Raw genomic sequence first — 15436 nt, 5'->3', positions numbered from 1 at the left:
CGCACGGAGGGAGGAGCCTTAGCTTCGTGGGCGGAACTGGTCGAAAGGAGCGCGGAACGAGAAAGCGCGGTAAAGCGCCAACCCCGGAAGAGGGATCCCGACCTCCAGCAGGTTAGTAGGAGGAAGGGACGGCCATGTCTGAGTCGGGAGGAGCGAAGGCGGCGGTCGCAGCTGTGGACACAGAGGCAGCTCCGGTCCTCGGAGCGGATGTAGCCGCGGCCCTCATACCACCACCGGTTGCCGCAGAGCCCGCTGCCCCCATCAGCCAGTCGGACACTGCCACTACCACAAAGGCCATAATGCCCTTCTCTATGCCGTACCTGCCCGGGGCGGCCTGGCTCCCGCGATACTCCGGGGAGTCTCATACATTCACTGACTTTAAAGAAGGGATCTGCAGCCTTCTTGAGTTCTATCCCCTGACGGAGCCTCAGAAGGTTGATATGATAATTGGCCAACTCTTTGGGGCGGCTCTGAGAGAAGTGAAGTCCTGGCCCGCCGCGAATAAGGGAACTGCACAGCAGGTTTTTGCAAAGCTTAAAGCCACCTTCGATACCCGTACTGCTACAGAAATTAAATTGACTTTCTATGGATGCAAACAGAGACCGCAGGATAGCTTACGGGACTATGCCCTTAATCTCCAGGAGGCGTTGCGGGCCATTAAGCAGAGTGACCCCGGCAGCATGCAGGATGAGGATAAACTCCTGAAAGAGCGGTTCATTGAGGGGCTCCTGTGCAGTCACCAAAGGGGCCAATTGCATTTCCTGGCCATGCAGAATCCAGACTTGACTTTTGCGCAATTCAAAGATAAAGCTATCCAGGCGCTGCAGGAGCAACAGCCCAGCCGTGCAGTGCCACCCAGGCGTCCTGCTCTCACCTACCACCAAGAGGTGGCGTCGGATGCCCCAGTCGCCGCCGAGGCCGATGCCCAGAGCCTAGAGGACGACTCCCCTGCAGGACTCCGCCTCCAGATGCAAGAGCTGACCAAGAGCGTTTCTGCCCTAGCCCGGACGGTGCAGTCCCTACAGGAGGCCCCCAAGGAGAAGATCCAGCTGGCCCCCAAACCAGAGGATGTCCCCTGGATGCGACAGAGGAGGACTCCGTTGACCAGAGGCCGGGACGACGATCGCTTCCATCGAGACGGACGACCTATCTGCCGCCGCTGTCACTAGGTGGGCCACCTTGCAAGGTACTGTCCTTTAAACGAGCAACCCCTGGGGCAAAGGGCCAACCCCCAGGAGTAGGACGATCATGCCCGCAGCATTGGAGAGCCAAATACGTTGGAAGACGACCAGTTCTTCCTGTCGTGATCGACGGTATCCCCATGAACGCTCTGCTGGACACCGGTTCTCAGGTGACGACTATGCCTTACGTGCTTTATAAACAGTATTGGGAGGACACCGATATTACTCGTGGCCCCGATGACGATTTCACCATAAAAGCCAGTAATGGTCAGCCATTGCCACAAGTGGGGTATAAAGAGGTCACCATCAAGGTGGGGCGGGTGGAATTGAAGGCCCAGGGGATTGTAATTGTTGATATTGACCGCCGTGAATGTAATCCCATGATGACTATTGGCACCAATGTTATAGAAAATTGTCTTGCAGAAGTTATCGTCTTGTTGCAACAGGTAGCAGAAACTGCTGGCTATAGTGAACAACGCGCCCTGCAAAAAGAAATCAGAGTTCTGATGCAGAGACAGCAGGTAGAGCTGACTGGTGGTGAAATTGGTCGTGTCACTGTGAGTGATTCAAACCCTATCGCGATACCTCCCAGGAGTGAGATGTTGATATGGTGTCGGGCAGCCATAGGCCTCAGGGGTAAGGACTACCAGGCCCTTGTAGAACCCGTCTATTCAGACAATAGGCCCACTCTCCTAACAGCCAGGGGGGTGGTCGACGTCCGCCAGGGGAGGGTGCCAGTACGTGTCCTTAATTGCGGGGAGGAAGAGGTCCATCTCACCAAGTATGTCACGCTCGCCAAACTGTTTGCCGTCAATAATAGTGTGATACAGACACCTGGACCCTTGGCCCCGTCTAACTTGGCGGGGGACAACGGTTCTGCAGGGCACCCGAACGATTGGTGTCGGGAATTGCACGTGGGCACTGACTCCACCCCATCCCATCAGAAACAGGGGGCCTACAGGGTGGTTCACGAGTATGAGCGGGTATTTAGCAAACACCCCTTAGATTTTGGACAGGTGAAAGGGATCCAACATCATATCCCCACGGGAGATCACCGGCCCATAAAAGAGAGATACCGCCCTGTACCCCCAGCTCATTACCAGTGTGCTAAGGACATGTTGCGAGAAATGAAGGAGGCTGGGGTGGTGAGAGACAGTTGTAGCCCCTGGGCAGCTCCGTTAGTCCTTGTTAAAAAGAAAGATGGCACAATGAGGATGTGCGTTGATTACAGGCAGTTGAATCGCATTACACATAAGGACGCATACCCACTGCCCAGGATAGAGGAGTCTCTGGCTGCCCTAAAGTCTGCTAACTATTTCTCTACCTTAGATCTCACCAGTGGGTACTGGCAGGTTCCCGAGGCGGAGGCGGACAAAGAGAAGACGGCCTTCACGACACCGATGGGTCTCTGCGAATTCAACTACATGCCCTTCGGATTGTGCAATGCCCCGGGGACGTTCCAGAGGATGATGGAGTGCTGTCTGGGGCACAAGAACTTTGAAACCGTACTGCTATATTTGGATGATGTCATTGTCTTCTCTAAGACCTACGAAGACCATCTGAAGCACCTGGCTGAGGTGTTTAAAGCCCTGTCCAACTTTGGCTTAAAGGTGAAACCGTCGAAATGTCACCTGCTGAAACCCAAAGTGCAGTACCTGGGCCATGTGGTGAGCGCTGAAGGAGTAGCCCCAGACCCCGACAAGGTCACGGTGATCCAAGACTGGCCGAAGCCCAGCAACCTCCACGAAGTCCGGCAGTTCCTCGGACTGGTAGGCTATTACCGAAGGTTCATTAAGGACTTCACCAAGAAGGCCGCGCCCTTGCAAGACCTGTTGGTGGGCCAATCAAAGAAGACCAAGGGGAAGAACACCCCATTTGATTAGAATGAGGGGCTGGAAGGATCCTTCACGTGTTTGAAGTCGGCACTGATGGAAGAAGAGGTACTGGCCTACCCCGAATACGACCAACCGTTTGTGCTGTACACGGATGCCAGCAATGTGGGATTGGGAGCCGTGCTGTCCCAGGTCCAGAGAGGCAAGGAGAGGGTGATCGCTTACGCCAGCAGGAAGCTCCGTCCCACGGAAAGGTACCCTGATAACTACAGTTCCTTTAAACTGGAGTTCCTTGCCATCGCCTGGGCAGTGACAGAGAGGTTCAAACACTACCTGGCCTCGGCGAAATTCACCATCTTCATGGATAATAATCCGCTGTCGCACTTGGATACAGCCAAACTCGGGGCCTTGGAACAGCGGTGGATGGCCCGGCTGTCCAACTACGACTTCACCATCAAGTACCGGGCAGGACGCAATAATGCGAATGCCGATGCCTTGTCCCGGATGCCCAATTTGCCAGAAACGGGGGAGGACCCGGAGGCACTTGAAGAGGTAGAGTTGCCTGCGTTCCATCGCCCCAAAGCCGCTCAGTACTCCCATCATGTGAAGAACCGGTACAAGAATCAACAGGATGCCACGTTGAATCCCGTGCCCCATCACGGATGGGCGGAGACCCAGGATGGTGACCCCGCGGTCCGTCGGGTGAAAGAGCTCCTGACGCAGGCAGGGTTGCATCCCGGCCCAGATGATCCACAGGAGACATGACAGCTGTGGAAGGGGAGAATCAAACTGTTTATCCATGATGGCAAGCTGTGCAGGAGGAGCATCGACCCGCGTACTCATGAATTGGTATGGCAGATAGTGGTGCCGAGGCGAGATGCGCCCATGGTTCTGGGAGCCTACCACGATGGAGCCGGACACTTCGGATGGAAGAAGCTGGAGAGGCTACTCCGAGGGAGGTTCTATTGGATTGGCATGAAGAGAGCCATTGAGAAGTGGTGTCGGGAGTGCGATCCATGTAGCCTACGCAGGAAGGACCGTGACAGCCAACGGGCTCCCTTGCAGCCCATCATCACCAAACGGCCACTCGAACTGGTCGCGCTGGATCATGTGAAGCTGACACCTAGCCGGTCAGGCTACATCTACGCTCTTACCATCGTAGATCACTACTCCAGATTTTTGGTGGTTGTACCTGCAAAGGATCTAATGGCCAGGACGGCTGCCAAGGCCTTCCAGCAGTACTTTTGTAGGCCCCATGGGTACCTGGAGAAGGTACTGACCGATCAGAGACCAGCATTCGAAGCAGAGGTGTTCCAAGAGTTCTGCCATCTGTACGGGTGTAAGAAAATCAGAACCACACCGTACCATCCCCAAACCAACGGGATGTGTGAAAAGATTAACCAAGTGGTGATCGACTTACTGAAGACCTTGCCCGTAGAGGAGCGGAACCTGTGGCCAACAAAGTTGCCTGACTTGGTGGACATATACAATCATATCCCAGTAAATTCCACCAACTGCACTCCGGCGTACCTGATGCAAGGAAGATCTAGCAAGTTACCCGTTGACCTGGACATGGGGGTCCTAGTCCCCAAGATACCTCACCGGATGCAGATTGGGATGCAGAAAGGCAGCGAAGGTACCGCAAAGTACAGGAATGCGTGGAAAGAAGTCTCGCCCAGGCTAGACAAAAACAAGAAAGAGACTACAACCAGCATGCTCCTGCGATTCCCTTGTCACCCGATGAGCACGTACTCAAATGAAAGAGGAGGCTACACAAACTCGACGACCAATGGGAAGCGGAACCGTATACCATCCTGCCATCCGATTTCGACAACACGAAGGTTTGTCTCATCAGCAAGGATGGAGGGGAGACCTCGACGGTGATATCCAGGGACCACCTTAAAGTCTGCCCTGATAAGTTGAGAGAGAGGGAAACGGATCCAGGAACCTCCCCACTTGTAGAAAAGGAGAAGATGATACACACTGTTCTTGGTGATTTTCCCCAGTCCTGGACTCAGATAAATCAGGCCATCGTGGTACCTGTTCTAACGTTCCGCCAGCCGGACCCACCAGAACTAATTGTGGTGCCAGATCATCCAGGCCCGCAATCTCAGCAAGCCCTACCTGAAGATGCCATGCCAACCGTTGAACCGGCAAATCCTCCCTCTGCTATCGGCGAATCTGCCATACCCACTGTTGGTAGCAGCAGCCCTGAGAGCTCCAGCCTGCCAGTGCTACCCAGACTCACTAGAAGTGTAGCTAGAAGACAGTGCACTACACCAGCGGTAGCAAGCATAGCGGGCCCTGTTAGGCCAATCGCAACCCCTGCGCTGCGAAGGTCTACACGCAGCACCAAGAATCAAACTCCCCTCCGCTACAAAACTTGGAGGTATTAGTGAGGGCTACTATTTAGTTGAAAATGTTTGTGTGCATATCTTTTGTTACAGGTTTTAAAATGGACAACGGAGTAATGGACAGTGAATTGCTCCAAAAACTTCTAAAAGGGGACCCCTTTGTTTACCCGGGGTCCCTGCTGTTTCAACCCATTGAACTGAGAGTCATAAACTGTGCATGACCTAACTTTCGCAACGTTCAAGAGTCCTCACCTCCCATAAAGGGAAGCACTGTTATGTTTAATTGTTTATAATATTTCAACATTTTGTGTGTTTTCTGTTAACATGTATTGTTGTTCTTACTTTCCCAGTCCGGGAGTACTGGATTTAACCGGGGGGGAGTGCAGCGCCCCAGAGTCCTGGTCATTGCAGTACTGATGCTCCGCCGCTAAGGGGGGTGTTGGTACGTCTGATTGCACTAAAGGAGTTCACCTGACCAGGTATCACACACTCTACACTTCACACTCCGGCCACCAGGGGGAGTGGTTCTATCTAGTAGGCCACTCCTCACACTTTGGTAAAACTGGGGGTTGGACAAGAAGACAGAGAGAAGCAACTGGGAGAAGCTAGAGAGAGGACCTGTCAGGGATGGGATCCTGGCAGACTCCTAAGTAAGGACAAGAAGTAAGAAACGGGAATACAGCAAAGAGGCGAGAGAACCTGAAGGAGTCGTGCTGTAAGATCGAGGCAACATCCTTCTGAGGCGCAAACAATCGGTGGCTGGAACGCCGAGCAAGTAAGAGACTCTAAGCATTACTTCAAACCACGGCCGGACAGCCAATTATAGGTTGGCTGTCTCACTCAAGCACCTAAGCAGACAACGGAGGCAGCTGTGGGAGAGGGGCGACTCTAGGGTCCCGGAAGAACTCCAGGCCTACCCCGTCATACGGGTGCGTCCTAACCATATCACCTGGGGGACGGAGAGAACGAATATCAGAGACAGACACAGCAGTTGTGAGGACTATCCTGGGCTGCTCAAGAGGGAAGGACTACAACACACAGGCGCTAGAAGGTAGACACTGATTCCCACCTGTTAAGGGAACTCCGGATGTGCCATCGGACCGGCCGGTCTCAGACAGCCCGGTTAACAGTGCTCTGGATTGAGTACCTCGAGACCTTCAGTAAAGAGGTAAAGAGACTGCACCCCTGTGTCCTCGTTATTCACCGCGGCTTGCACCACACCACAACATCATCTCATTCTCAACTTTCACTGGACACCCCTCAGCAGGGTCACGGACCGGGCCTAGCCACCGTGACAACCCCAGGACTGAGACACAGAGGCCCGGTACCGGGTGCCCCTCGGCCCTGCGGCAGTGGGGGTGCTCCATAAGTAATTGCTAAAAACATGACATTTTCCGGAGGTCACCACTAGGTGCAGTGCCATAATGTAATTTTTAAGGAGGTTCTAAAAGTGTAGATTTACATTGAATATTTCTCTATATTTAAATGTTGGGGATTTCTATAAAGGCAGCAGTGAGGAAATGCACCAACCTTGAGAAATATGTGACCTCTGAACATAAAGGATGAGGATGGGAGTTTATGGCTAATAAATAGAATACAATAGAAAAAATACAGATCCTCAGCTTTACAATTAATGGAACTCAGCCCATCTGAAAGTTCACAGCCTGTTGGAAAAAAAATATCTGACCTAAGCATGCTTTCAGGATAAAGGAAAAGAATCTGTATGGATGATGTACAGCCCTGCAGGAGAAGATGAAAGGTTTTGTTCTCTTCTTCATGTCCAAGGCTGCAGAATCTGTGGAAAATCAGCCCTAGACATGGCCTCATCTTTGAGATAGAACGCCAACATTTTTATCAGTCTTTGTTTGGCTGAGAGATACAATGCATAGCTCAACTCTTCTAGTGTCGGTGGCCATAAACATAAGCCTCATACATCCGTAATACAGAGTTTTCCAGAAGTCCCCTCAACCTTTTTATTTCCTTCACGGCTTTTCTTCATAATTATCTTTTGCTCTATCCATAATTAAAACATAATTATATACAGTTATAAGTATGAACATTTCTTGGGTTCCTTAAAGGGGTTGTTCCTTTTCAATTAAGTTTATATCTCGACAGCAGCTTGTTATAAAGCAATAAACTTACCTCATGTCCACCGATGCCCCCTTATTTCTGGCATTGGCTGCGGCACGGATGTCACCTTGACAGTGTGACAACCAATCAGTGAGCTCAGTAGCACTGAGGGCGGTGTTCTGTCCACACATGCAGAGCCGCTGAGCTCACTGGTTGGCTGCCATGCTATCGAGGTGACATCAGCACTAGTGATGAGCGAGTGTACTCGTTGCTCGGGTTTTCCCGAGCATGCTCGGGTGGGCTCCGTGTAACTGCTCGGAGATTTAGTTTTCCTTCCTTGCCGCAGCTGACTGATTTACAGCTGATAGACAGCTTGAATACATGTGGGGATTCCCTAGTAACTAGGCAACCCCCACATGTACTCAGGCTGGCTAACAGAGACCACCCGAGCGTGCTTGGAAAAATCCAAGCAACTAGTACACTCCCTCATCACTAATCAGCACTCCAGCCAATGCCATCCACTAGAAGCAGCAGAGAAGACTCACCGGTGACCCCGGGTGAGTACAGAGCTGTTTGTTGTTTCATATCAGGTTGCAGTTGAGATAGAAATGTATTTGAAAGGGTACAACCCCTTTAATGACTTCTTTGTTTTTAGTAGTGCTGTTGAGTTTTTTCTATAGTTCCTTTTGGGCAAAGATGGATGAACTGATTATAAATCAACAGATACTAAATTATGGCCCCCGACGCAGGTATCAACATAGTTTTATTAGTGTATGTGGTGTCTGTTACTAATGTTGGGAGTCCGGACACTTTTTTCTAGAAGTGAGTTTGACAGTGATCAGTAAATGATGTATACCCTTCTATGGTGGTAAAACCCCCTTAAAATAATCCTCACATGGCACAAAATACATCCATTATGTCATTTTATTGATCTGTACAAAAATATAAACAACATCATTTTGATAAGTTGTTTTCTTGAAGTTGACACCGCACAGTCCTTGGGAGAAGTCACTGTGTATCTATGTTAGCAAAGATCCGATCGTTACCAGTTTTATTTGACTTGTTATTAATACTTTTATGTACACTGAAGCAAAAAAATATCCACTTATTTATTCAATGTTTTTCTACTTACAGTCATGGGACGACTTATGAAAATGACAGTCACAGCGCCCCAATGTTATACAGCTGTGGGGGTCAGTACCGGATACACACACATGGCGTTTTCAGAGGCATACAAGTAAGAATGGAAACTTTACATTAAGAATGTTGTAGGATGTTTGTTTTTGAACTGACATATACAGGAAATATATATTATTATTAAGAGGGATGGATTACAGATTAGGTAAATTGGGCCTTTGTTCCAATGTATCTAATACCTTAAGGTCTCACTCCATTCTAACTTTCTATCTTTTCTTTTGTTAGTGGTAATATGTACTCTTCTGTAGGGGGTCCTACAGCCTACCATAATCTGGCCTATGCTAGTAGAAATTAAATGACGACACAACACTGCTGGTTGAACATGTTAAGTCGTTTTGTGGAACCCAGTATCATTCTTAAGGTGTCCATATACATAAGAGCAAAAGTGGCCAAACCCAAGGATTTCAGAAAGACCAACAGACTTATGAGTATGGTCAAAACTGAGTGTGTGTATGTCTGTGGGCAGGTCAAGAGAAAAAGCTGTTAGCTGAATAAACCATCAGTAAATAGATATTAAAGGGAACCTGTCAGGTGATCTCAGGATGGCAGCATGGTTGCACAATAATATACTTCGAAGAGCCGGCTCCACACCCGGCCCCGTCTCTGACAAGCTGTCACGGGAAGCCTAGGTGGGCAAGAGCTAATAACCCGTGCCCCTGCAATTTCCCTCAGACTAGGGAAATCCTGACTGACCCTCTACCTAGAGTTTATACTGATGGTGTGCATGTCTAGGCCTCGACCCTCACCCTGTCTCCTGTTTCAACCCTAGGCTGAAACCACCGCCCACCACCCAGTGAAAAGATAATACACCAATACCCACAGTTAGCACAGACAAGGATAACGGAAAATATACACCACGCCGCAGTCACTCAGGAATACACTATAAATGCGCAGGGCAAAATAAATACAAATATAGGAAGGAGTAAATAAGACAAAGGGAAATACACCACCAGATACAAAACTCCAATTCCTAGCTCACCACTCCAGACCGAGATAACCAAGCACTAGACAGAAGCTATAATCGGCGACGCCCAATGTTCAGAAGAACTATTTAAAGGCAGTGGGCGTGGCCCAGCTTCCAATCCGAGCACCAGCTAAATTAACCCCGGACCAGCTAGATAAAAACTAGCCGACGCCACTGAGCACATAGTGGATAAAAGCGGAATTACCGCTGTCTGTCGAACGCCCTGGTATGAACAGCGTCCGACATGACAGTACCCCGCCTTCTACGAGGGACCCCAGGGCCCTCACGGCTTATAGGACCCGACTTGTCCGGATGACGGAGGTGAAACATACTGACCAGCCGATCCGCATGAACGTCCGAGGCTGGTACCCAGGACCTTTCCTCAGGCCCATAACCACGCCAGTGTACCAAGTACTGTAAAGTGCGGCGATCTACACGAGAGTCAACCACCTTGGAGACTTCGAATTCCAAATTACCATCCACCAAGACTGGAGAAGGCATAGGTGTCACGTCCACAAGACCCACCGTCTTCTTTAGCAACTATCTGTGGAACACGTTATGTATCTTATACACCGTAGGAAGCTCCAATCGGTACGCTACAGGGTTAATGACGGCGGCGACCCTAAATGGACCAATAAACCTTGGACCCAATTTAAGGGATTCTATCTTGAGTCTTATGTTTTTTGTGGATAACCACACCCAGTCATCCACACTCAGGTCCGGACCTGGCACACGCCTACTGTCAGCCACACGTTTGTACCTAGCACCCACACTCAACAGGCGCTGTTTAACTCTCCTCCAGACTGATGACAATTGTGCTCATAACTGGTCCTCCTCCGGAACGCCGGAAGAGCCCCTCTGACTCAAAGTACAAAATTGAGGATGTAGCCCGTAAACACAAAAAAACGGAGATTCCCCAGACGACTCTTAGCGGTGATTATTGATGGCAAACTCAGCCAAAGGAAGGAACGTAGACCACTCCTCATGGTTATCAGAGACAAAGCAGCGTAAGTACTGTTCCAAATTTTGGTTCATACGCTCAGTCTGACCATTTGACTGAGGATGAAACGCCGAAGAATGAGACAACTTGATCCCCAGCCGTGAGCAAAATGCTTTCCAAAAACTGAGTACCCCTATCAGACACGATGTCAGACGGAACCCCATGAAGTCTGACCACCTCCTGCACAAATACCTGAGCCAGAGTCTTAGCGTTAGGCAACGAAGGCAAAGACACAAAGTGCGACATTTTTGAAAACCGATCAACAATCACCAAGATGACCGTGTTCCCAGCTGAGGAGGGCAAATCAGTGATGAAATCCATGGAGATTTCTATCCATGGCTTACTAGGTACCTCAAGAGGAAGGAGTGTGCCAACAGGATGGGAGCGGGGTGTCTTAGCCCTAGCGCACGTGGTACAAGCTGACACGTATGAGACCACGTCCTGTCGGATCTTGGGCCACCAAAACCGACGTGACACCAACTCCAAGGTACCTCTAACCCCTGGGTGGCCAGCCAGGGCAGCATCATGATGCTCCGCCAAAACCTTTAAGCGGAGATGAAGCGGTACAAAAGATTTGTTGATGGGAAGCTCAGATGGTACCTCCTCCTGAGCCTCGGCAATCTCAGCCTCAACCTCGGTAGTGAGAGCAGAAACCACAACACCCTTTTGGAGGATGGGTACTGGATCCTCCCGAGGTTCTCCCCCCGGAAAACACCTGGACAGAGCATCCGCCTTAGTGTTTTTAGACCCCGGTCTGTAAGTGACAACAAAATTGAACCGCGTGAAAAACAATGCCCAGTGAGCCTGCCTGGGGGACAGACGCTTGGCTGACTCCAAATACAGCAGATTCTTATGATCGGTAATAACAGTAACCTGATGAACCGACCCCTCCAAGAAGTGTCGCCATTCCTCAAAGGCCAACTTGATTGCCAACAACTCCCTGTTGCCGATATCGTAGTTACGTTCGGCGGACGACAGTTTCTTCGAAAAATAGGCGCAAGGACGCAAATCACTCAAAGATGAGCCTTGTGATAGTACCGCCCCCACACCAACCTCAGACGCATCGACTTCCACAACAAAAGGTTTTGATACGTCTGGCTGCACAAGAATGGGGGCTGAAACAAAACTGTTCTTAAGAAATTCAAATGCGCGCACAGCAGCCTCGGGCCAAACGGAGAAATTGGTACCCTTTTTAGTCATGTCAGTTAGCGGTTTAGCAATGATGGAAAAATCCTTGATAAATTTCCTATAGTAGTTAGAAAACCCAAGGAACCGCTGAAGTGCTTTCAGGTTATCAGGACGTTCCCAATGCAGCACCGCTTGCACCTTAGCGGCGTCCATTTTAAAACCAGAAGCAGACACAATATAACCCAAGAAAGGCAACTCTTGAACAGAAGATACACATTTCTCAAGTTTAGCATACAGCTTATTCTCTCTGAGAAGCTGTAACACCTGCCTGACATGATCTAAATGAGTATCACGGTCGCAAGAATATATGAGAATGTCATCTAGGTACACGATAACGAATTTCCCCAAAATATGCGAAAACACATCATTAATGAAATGTTGGAATACTGCAGGTGCGTTAGTCAACCCAAATGGCATCACCAAATTTTCAAAATGACCCTCAGGGGTATTAAAAGCCGTCTTCCACTCATCACCTTGACGGACTCTTATGAGGTTGTACGCCCCCCTGAGGTCAAGCTTGGTAAACCACTTAGCACCTGCCACCTGGTTGAACAAATCTGGTATCAGTGGCATAGGGTATGGATCACGAACCGTAATCTGGTTTAACTCCCTAAAATCCAGACACGGCCGTAGTCCACCATCTTTCTTCTTCACGAAGAAGAACCCTGCTGCCACAGGCGAGGATGAAGGCCTGATGTGCCCTTTGCTCAAACTTTCAGCAATGTAATCCTTTAATGCTTGTCTCTCCAGACCGGAGATGTTAAACATCCTTGCTTTAGGCAATTTGGCCCCTGGTTTAAACCTGATAGTACAGTCATAGGGCCGATGTGGTGGCAACTCTGAACAACCCTTCTCAGAGAACACATCCACAAAATCCAGAAGTGACTCCGGAACGCTTGAAGTCACAGCAGACACACATGTGGCCAGGCAATTCTCCTGGCAGAACTTGCTCCACTGAATTATGTCCTGAGTTTTCCAGTCAATTACCGGGTTGTGCATAGACAACCATGGAAAACCCAAAACCACCTGAGCAGGAAGATTCCTGAGCACCTTACATGTAACCTGCTCGGAATGTAGAACCCCAATGTGGAGTTTCACCACAGCCACAAACTCAGTAATCTCCCCCTGTGAGAGAGGAGCAGCATTGATGGTGACCACGTGGATAGGATGAGGCAGTTTTTCAATCCTAAAACCTGCTGTGCGCGCAAACTCCTCATCAATGAGATTTGTGGCAGAACCACTATCCACAAAAACAGTAATTGGCAGCTCACTGCCAGCGATAATAATCTTAGCAGGAAGCATGCATTGAGAAACCACCATGGAGGATATACATAAGCTCAGATTGGCCTCCTCCACACCCTCTGAGCTTAGAAGTTTTCCGCCATTGCGTTTTTCTTAGACAGCAGAGGACAGATGTTAATAAAATGACCAGTTTTACCGCAGTAAAAACAGGCTCCCTGCTTCCTGAGCTCAGGGGCTCGAGGCTTCACATGTGACACCCCTGCGATTTGCATAGGCTCCGTGGGCTCACCTGCAGCAACCTCACGTGAACCTAAACTCTCTCCCATAGGCGGTGTCTCATGCTCCCCCTGACACAAACGGCGATCAATGCGGACAACCAGACTCATAGCGGAATCTAGAGAAGCAGGAGTCTCGTACATCAGAAGGGCTTTTTTAACCCTTCCAGAAACCCCATGAATAAACTGACTCCGCAGCGCTGGATCATTCCACTGTTTATCGGTCGCCCAGCGACGAAATTCAGAACAGTAATCCTCTGCAACTCGCTCCCCCTGGCGAATAGTGCGTAACTTAGATTCTGCTAGAGCCATTCTGTCAGGCTCATCGTAAATGTTTCCAAGAAAGGAAAAAAAACACTCCACAGAGTCAAATGCAGCAGAATCAGAAGGCAAAGAAAACGCCCATGCTTGGGGATCCCCGCTTAACAATGACAGCACCAGGCCCACACGCTGAGCCTCATTACCCGAGGAGATCGGGCGCATACGGAAATATAGTTTGCAAGCTTCATGAAAAGAAACAAATTTACTGCGTTCCCCAGAAAACTTTTCAGGCAAAGGAAACTTAGGCTCAGCAACTCTACCTGTCGCTCCAGCTTGCACATTAGATACTGCTAGTCCTTGTTGCTGCACTGCCCCCCTCAACTCAGTGACCTGTAGGGACAGCGCCTCCAACTGGCGGGATATGGAAGTCATGGGATCCATGACAAAACAAAAAAAAGGAAACCCTTTTTTTTTTTTTTTTTTTTAAAGGCCGATTATAATGTCACGGGAAGCCTAGGTGGGCAAGAGCTAATAACCCGAGCCCCTGCAATTTCCCTCAGACTAGGGAAATCCTGACTGACCCTCTACCTAAAGTTTACACTGATGGTGTGCATGTCTAGGCCTCGACCCTCACCCTGTCTCCTGTTTCAACCCTAGGCTGAAACCACCGCCCACCACCCAGTGAAAAGATAATACACCAATACCCACAGTTAGCACAGACAAGGATAACGGAAAATATACACCACGCCGCAGTCACTCAGGAATACACTATAAATGCGCAGGGCAAAATAAATACAAATATAGGAAGGAGTAAATAAGACAGAGGGAAATACACCACCAGATACGAAACTCCAATTCCTAGCTCACCACTCCAGACCGAGATAACCAAGCACTAGACAGAAGCTATAATCGGCGACGCCCAATGTTCAGAAGAACTATTTAAAGGGAACCTGTCACCACGTTTTTGGAAGATGGGATAAAAATAGCGTTAAATAGGGGCAGAGGTGGGCGTTACATTAGTGTGTTTGTTATGCGTTTATTACCCACCTAAGTTGCCGAAATAACTTTGCAAAGTCTCCGTTTTCGCCTGTCAATCAGGCTGGTCAGGTCACATGGGCGTGGTGTCTTCACCCAGATTTGGCGTAGTTTTCCGTTGGTGGCGTAGTGGTGTGCGCATGCCCAAAGTCCGGAATCCTCTTCCAGGGGATTTAAAATAGCGCGGTGTTCGTTATTGCATTGGTGATCGGTGGGCGCGGCCATCTTCCTTTGGCCGCGCGTGCGCAGAAGCGGCGCTCTGCTGGCCGCGGCTTCAGGAAAATGGCCGCGGGATGCCGCGCGTGCGCAGATGGATATCGCGGCGGCCATTTTCCTGAAGCCGCGGCCAGCAGAGCGCCGCTTCTGCGCACGCGCGGCCAAAGGAAGATGGCCGCGCCCACCGATCACCAATGCAATAACGAACACCGCGCTATTTTAAATCCCCTGGAAGAGGATTCCGGACTTTGGGCATGCGCACACCACTACGCCACCAACGGAAAACTACGCCAAATCTGGGGGAAGACAACGCCCATGCGACCTGACCAGCCTGATTGACAGGCGAAAACGGAGACTTTGCAAAGTTATTTCGGCAACTTAGGTGGGTAATAAACGCATAACACACACACTAATGTAACGCCCACCTCTGCCCCTATTTAACGCTATTTTTATCCCATCTTCCAAAAACGTGGTGACAGGTTCCCTTTAAAGGCAGTGGGCGTGGCCCAGCTTCCAATCCGAGCACCAGCTAAATTAACCCCGGACCAGCTAGATAAAAACTAGCCGACGCCACTGAGCACATAGTGGACAAAAGCGGAATTACCGCTGTCTGTCGAACGC

The 15436-nt window shown here is 49.9% G+C and overlaps 1 protein-coding gene across 3 annotated transcripts in view; it reads left to right on the top strand.

Moving 5' to 3' along the window:
- WT1 (WT1 transcription factor) overlaps window positions 1-15436 on the top strand; it is a 137270-nt gene that overhangs the window by 90790 nt on the left and 31044 nt on the right. For all 3 annotated transcript variants that reach the window (XM_077288086.1, XM_077288085.1, XM_077288087.1), the window contains one exon: window positions 8572-8674. In XM_077288086.1, coding sequence (XP_077144201.1) covers window positions 8572-8674 — 103 coding nt within the window. The remainder of the gene's footprint in view (window positions 1-8571; window positions 8675-15436) is intronic.

This window comes from Ranitomeya variabilis, chromosome 2 (assembly GCF_051348905.1).
Source record: "Ranitomeya variabilis isolate aRanVar5 chromosome 2, aRanVar5.hap1, whole genome shotgun sequence".
NCBI classification, from domain to species: domain Eukaryota; kingdom Metazoa; phylum Chordata; class Amphibia; order Anura; family Dendrobatidae; genus Ranitomeya; species Ranitomeya variabilis.
The sequence above is the reverse complement of the archived record's forward strand: the minus strand, read 5'-3'. Positions and strand labels throughout refer to the sequence as shown.